At 41.0% G+C, this 6,664-nt stretch overlaps 1 protein-coding gene across 2 annotated transcripts in view; it reads left to right on the top strand.

The window, feature by feature from the left end:
- Positions 1-6,664, top strand: part of ITSN1 (intersectin 1) — a 210,720-nt gene that overhangs the window by 72,684 nt on the left and 131,372 nt on the right. For both annotated transcript variants that reach the window (XM_019524334.1, XM_019524333.1), the window contains exon 4: positions 1,294-1,357. In XM_019524334.1, coding sequence (XP_019379879.1) covers positions 1,294-1,357 — 64 coding nt within the window. The remainder of the gene's footprint in view (positions 1-1,293; positions 1,358-6,664) is intronic.

The raw sequence follows: 6,664 nt of genomic DNA, 5'->3' as shown, positions 1-6,664 counted from the left end.
ACTCCAAGATCCTTTTCTGCCTCTGTACTTACAAGAAGGGAGTTCCCCAGCCTGTAGGTATGGTGCCGGTTGTTCCTCCCCAGGTGTGTCACTTTGAACTTGTCGGTGTCGAATCCCATCCTACTCTCATCCGCCCACCCCTGTAACTTGTCTAGGTCCAATTGTAGCCTATTCCTTCCTTCTAGCGTGCCCACATCCCCCCACATCTTAGTGTCATCAGCAAATTTGAACAGGGTGCTTTTTACCCCCTCGTCCAAGTCACTGATGAAGATGTTGAACAGTGTGGGCCCAAGGACCAAGCCCTGCGGAACCCCACTGCCCACATCCCTCCAGGATGAAAATGACCAGTCCACCACCACTCTCTGGGTGCGGCCCTCCAGCCAATTGGCGACACAATTGAGTGTGTGGGTGTTGACACCACAGTCCCCCAGTTTCTTAATGAGAACAAGGTGAGAGACAGTGTTGAAGGCCTTCTGAAAGTCCAGGAAGACTATGTCCACTGCTACCCCTGCATCTAATGATTTGGTGATCTCATGATCACCAAATATCACTTCATGATATTTAATACCATTTCTTTTAGTCTTTCTACTTCTTTCCTTCAGCAAATTACTAAATCTCTTTTTCTTCACCTATCTAATCTCTATGGCACTACCTTACCTTTTTCATCCTTATATTTACAATGCCTATAGATTGAGGATAAGTGAACTGCCTTAATTTTTTCTTGCTTCTTTGTACCTAGTTAGTTTCAAGTGATAAGTGAAGACCAGCTTTTACTCAGTTTGTACAGACTGATCTGTGTTGTATTTAAAAAACCTAAGAAAAATGGAAAGTTATGTTTGTATTGATAGGAAATAGTTTTTCCCATAGAGGAATTATGTACTTCCTTGGTTTCACAAGGCAGGGCATTCCAATAAAGAAAAGAGCCATTAATGTGGAATAGGGAGCAGGAACCATGTGTTTCCTAGTGTTCTATTTCCATAGATGCTGTTTCAAAAAATACTGTTAATGTCTAGTAGTTTTAAAAGGGTAAAAACTGGTGTAAATTTAAATATGAAAAATGTGTGGGTATTGCTAAGAACTTGGTAGTCTGCAATATCTAAAATTCTTTATGTACATTCTGCTTGTTGATGAACTGACGAACTGAATTTAAACTGTGTACAGGTAATATGCCCACTGTTACAATATCTGCTTCTTTATATGGTAGGTCTGTACTGAATAGTTTGATGTATAGTTTCATTTTAAGCTCTTTCTTCTTGGTGTCCTTTTTGTAGTGATATTCTGATTATTTTCCAGGTGATCAAGCTAGAAACTTTTTTTTTCAATCTGGATTACCTCAACCGGTGTTAGCACAGATATGGTAAGTATCTGGCTGAAAAAATCTTGAATTATATTAAAGGGAATCGCTAATATATGTTGCATAGTAATGCAATTAGTATATTGTCAATTAACATGCCAGTCAAACTTTGCTCTCTTCCTAAGTAAACATTCTAAAAGTCACCAAGGTAGCAGCACTTTGTATTCTGATTTTGTTTTGGGATTTTTTTTTAAGTTACCAGTACTGTTGGCAGGCCTTTCGCTGGAGGTAGTCCTCTTGCTGGAATGTGATATTTGTAACAAAGTGGTTTAGGCCCCTGCATTTAAAAGGCTACATAACTTTCCAACTTTCAGCCAACATTAACGTAATAATAAAAATGAAAAAAAAATTAAGATATTATATTTATTTTTGGGATGTTTCATAGTTTCATAGATTTAGGGTCGGAAGGGACCTAGTAGATCTTCTAGCCCGACCCCGCGCCAGGGTGGGAGAACAACAAAAACCCAGAACAAGAAACGGGACTCAAATGAGTCCAGCCAGGTAGGCATCCAGCCTCTTCTTAAAGACCCCCAGGGTAGGGGCCAGCACCACTTCCCTTGGAAGTTGGTTCCAGCTCCTAGCCGCCCTAACTGTGAAGTAGTTTTTGCGGATGTCCAATCTATACCTCCTCTCCATCAACTTGTGCCCATTACTCCTTGTTATGCCAGCGGGTGCTAGGGGAAACAGTGTCTCCCCCAAACCCTTCTGGTCCCCCCTAGTGAGTTTATAGACGGTCACCAGGTCCCCCCTCAGCCTTCTCTTGTGGAGGCTGAATAGGTTCAGGTCCCGCAGTCTCTCACTGTAGGGTCTGCCCTGTTGTCCCCGGATCATGCGGGTGGCCCTCCTCTGGACCCTCTCCATATTGTCCACATCCCTCTTGAAATGGGGCGCACAGAACTGGACACAATACTCCAGCTGTGGCCTGACCAGCGTCGCGTAGAGGGGGAGGATCACCTCCTTGGCTCTACTCGAGATGCACCTGTGGATGCACGACAAGGTCCGGTTAGCCCTGCCAACCATGACCTCGCATTGTCGGCCCATGTTCATCTTGGAGTCAATAATGACTCCAAGATCTCTTTCTGCCTCCGTGCTCTCAAGTAGGGAGTTCCCCATTGTGTAAGTGTGCTGCTGGTTCCTACTGCCCAAGTGCAGCACCCTGCACTTGTCCGTATTGAAACGCATCCTGTTCCTGTTAGCCCACCCCTGTAACCTATCCAGATCCCTCTGCAATCTCTCCCTCCCTGCTAGCGTGCTCACCTCCCCCCAAATTTTGGTGTCATCAGCGAATTTAAACAGGTTACTTTCCACCCCATCATCCAGATCGTTAAGCCAAACATGAAAGTCCTGTCATGGAAATGTAGGATCCAAAATAAATACTGTTATTGTAATTAGCTGATAAAATGTTTGGAGGGAAACAATGATTTTACTGTTCCTTGGCAAACTTAGTGGATAGGTATAAATCTGCAATGCTATATAAAGCTGCTTATAATCAATTTTGAAAGCTGGTAGCTATTTTCTTTGTGTAAGATTGTTAAAAATTACTATACTTCAGATTTTTGCTACTGTTCAACTCACAGAAATGCTGATTCTCATGAAAATCTTGAAGAAATTGTCGTATCTCACTGCTGAACTACATGACAAAGATGTGGTTTTCCTTTGTCCACTGCACTGGAATGGGAGAATAATTAACATGGTACCTGTGGGGGCTGAAAGTTAATGTTAATTACTAGAGAGAATGAGAATGTCATATTTACCATGACCATCGTCACTTTTTTGTACTAGGAAAAGTTTTCAGAGAAAGAGTAGATTTCTATCTTGGAGGAAAGAGAGTTCCTTTGTAGCCTAGACATAGTTGCTTTGGAAATGTACATGTCCTCTTGCTCCTTAATGACAAAGACAGCTTTGAGTAGTATAGGGCTCGTTTGCTTGCGTGCTTGTCTATTCAGTTTAAATCCTGTCTTATAGTTGGTGTTTTAGCACTGTGTTTTAATAACTAGTGGGATTTTTTTTTGTATCTGATCATCTTTATCTTACAAATATCAGGAAAATCAAATCTTGTCTTGTTTTGTTAAAAGACTGGTTGAAAGCTTCAGGTGTTCCCTTGGAACTTTTCTTACTTTTTAATTGATAAGGAAGGAATATTTCGTTTTTCCTTTAAATGAGACCGTCTCTCTCATAGAATGTTCCCTAGGCATTCATTTTAAATAGGTGCTAACAAAACTAAACAGTTGCAAATACTGTGACTAAAAATCTCTTCCCATCTGAATTCAGCTTTTCAATCTCTTGAGTAGAATCATTCCACTAGTTCTGTAGTTGTCATAGAGACAAGACCTGAATTTATACATAAAAAAAAAAGCAGACATAAAACTCATTCAGGCTGCTATGTAAGTCATAATGTAGGAGAGGGATAAGGGTGCAAAAAGAGTGAATACAAAGCTGTTTGCCTTTTCAGGTCACCTCTGAATTAAGAAAAGATGACATTTAGGTTAGAGTCCAGATTGTCTGCATTCCTTTCTCTTGGAATAAGAAAGACTGAATAGGAGGATAGGGCAAGATGGCCATTTAAAGCAAAACTTCCCTTTCCAGAACTCTAGTGATTTAATTTCTTCCATTTGAAGTGAACTGAATGTCTGTGTTTAGAGCCTTGTGTGTATTACTGCAATCCTAAAAAAAAAATAGCAGGTGTCAAGAAAGAACTCCCAGAGTGGCTTTTCCTATAGCAAATGGTAAGCTTTATCAGCAGTTGAAACAGAATTGTTTGTAAAAAGTCAACAACTCTCAGTCAGATCTTGAGCCTCTAATTTCAATGGCTAGAAAGTCTCTTACATTGCCCTTCACAGCATGTCAGCTATAGTTCAGCATGGCTGGAAGTTGGTCAGTATGAGTGTGTACACATGTCTAAGGTGGCTTAAAATAAGGTGACTTAACTAAGTCAACTTAAGTTAAGCCACACTGTAGTGTGCACAATTACATCTCCTTGACATGGTGGCAGCCATCACCACATACTTTAAGTCTTAAAGTCGACTTAACTAATGTGACTCAAGATAATATACCTCAGAGATGTATTATCTTGCACCGCATTTAAATTAACACTGCTCCACTTATGTATGTACATTCTGACAGTTAAGTTGACTTAAAAAGTTTCATAGTTTCTAGGGTCAGATGGAACCTGAACAGATCATCAAGTCTGCTCCCCTGCCCTGGGCAGGTAGGAGTGCAGGGACCATAGTATACCAGTCAGATATCTATCCAATCTCCTCTTGAACACCCCCAAGGTAGGGGAGAGCACCACCTCCTTTGGGAGCCCATTCCAGAGTGTGGCAGCCCTAGCTGTAAAGAAATGCCTCCTGATATCAAGCCTGAACCAGCTCTCAATCAATTTGTGGTGGTGCCTGGGAGAACAGAGCCTCACCTCATTTCTGCTGGTCTTCCCTGGTGAGCTTATAGACCGCCATCAGATCCCAGTTAAGTTGACTTAACTGTCAGAAAGTTAGTATGCGTGTACACACCATATATGACCAAGTACCCAATTTGCACTCCAGTGTATGGTGGATTAAACAGCAAATAGCAGAATTCTAAACGTCTTCTGACTCCTCCAAACAGTTATGTGCATTTGAATGGTTCCATTACTATTTTTACAGCTGTAGAAAGTCTGTCAGCTCAAGGAATTAGTTTGTAGAGTCAGATATGCAGACATATTTTCACGAGGCATTACAAGAGTGATTCAGTATAATTAGCTGAGTTGGTGTTTGTCCCAAGTGTCCACTACAGTGTTTTAGACTTACAGGCCAAGAGTGTCCTTTTTGTGGGATGAGTGCTGTTTACAACTCTTAGTTCTCCCCATGGATATGTTCTTTATTGCCCTACCTGCATGGAATTTTCCTATGGGAATATTTACTTTATTAAGACTATTAAGAGTATGGTTTGGATTTTGTGTTGTTTTCTATGAGAGAGCAATCTGTAGAGAGAAAAAAACAGATGAATTTTTAAGACTCCTGATTCCTCAGATAATTAAACACATGCATATCTTTACTTTTCTAACTCTTTCTTTTATCTTCAGTGAAGTTACTTGCCTACATAAAGTCATGTTTCTGATTGTGCTTGTTGGATTGGGACCCAGGTCATTAACTTGTTACATAAAGAATAACTCATGGCTTCAAGTAAAGCAGACAGTGCTATATCTATTTCTGTAGGTTCCTTTGTTAGTTGTGGAAACCCTTACCTGGGGAAGTACAGCTAGGAGACAGAAATTGCAGAGGATTTTGGTCTTGCTGACTTATACCCTAAATAATCTTCAATTCTTTTTGTAAAGAGAGCAACTTGTTTTAGAATTGCTAAACACTCTCATGAGAGGGAAAGGGGGGAGAGAATGTGGCTTGTTTTTGTCTACTACAGTATTTCCAGTTTGATTTAAGGTGCAAAATTACACTTTGCCATTTTGAGTAATGCAGGATCTGTTTTCACTAGAATAAACTGCCAAAAAAACTAGTTATCTGAAATAATGTTTTAAATATCTTTTTCCCCAAAAGATCTTTTGAAAATATGCTGTAGTTGCAGTAATTTGTTTTTAAAGATGAGACTATATAAAGGCTATTTGATGTAATAGCAGTAATTCAGTTCTTAACAAAGGTTTTTTAGAATTCACACCCATCTTGTAAACAGTATCTTTATAGATTTATTGTGACTTTACTGCTCAGCATTCCTTTAAGAGAGAAAATGCTCTCTGAAGGCTAGGACTTTAATAGAGCTGCCCTGGTCTATTGCAATAACACCTTTACTAACCTACTCTTTAGTGGTAGGATAGAGAACAAAACCTTTATTAAGAATAAGCTAAATAGGCTTTGCCTGGAGACTATAATAGCTCAAAGGGGTAATAATAACTATTTTAAGTAGGCTATAATCTGGTTTTCTTCCCATTCCCTCACAGGTAGTAGACTAACAAAGTTACTTCCTTCACTTTAATCTGAGCTACGGGTGCAATGGCCAATTATTAACAAGCCATATCAGCCAATACCAACACAATTCCTGAAATGCAAGCCTGGCAGCTTGAAGAGCAGCATCCAAATGGTAAACCTGTTGGGAGGAAAGGGGAATGCGGGGGGTGCAAGATTGAGGCCCCCGTGGTGAGGGAGGCAAGGGCAAGGGCAGGCACTGGCAGGCCAGGGTGGGGCATTGGCTGGAGCTGCAAGTGGCTTATCTGGGGGGGGGGGCAGTGGCTCCTGCCACTGTGTGAACCCTGTGGGAGACGAGGGGGGCACATGACTCCCAGATCTGTGCATGGGGCAAGGGTGGGCTGGGGCTGGAGGCAGT

The sequence above is a fragment of the Gavialis gangeticus genome, unplaced genomic scaffold, assembly GCF_001723915.1.
Source record: "Gavialis gangeticus isolate Ggan-Ray unplaced genomic scaffold, GavGan_comp1, whole genome shotgun sequence".
NCBI lineage: Eukaryota > Metazoa > Chordata > Crocodylia > Gavialidae > Gavialis > Gavialis gangeticus.
The sequence above is the reverse complement of the archived record's forward strand: the minus strand, read 5'-3'. Positions and strand labels throughout refer to the sequence as shown.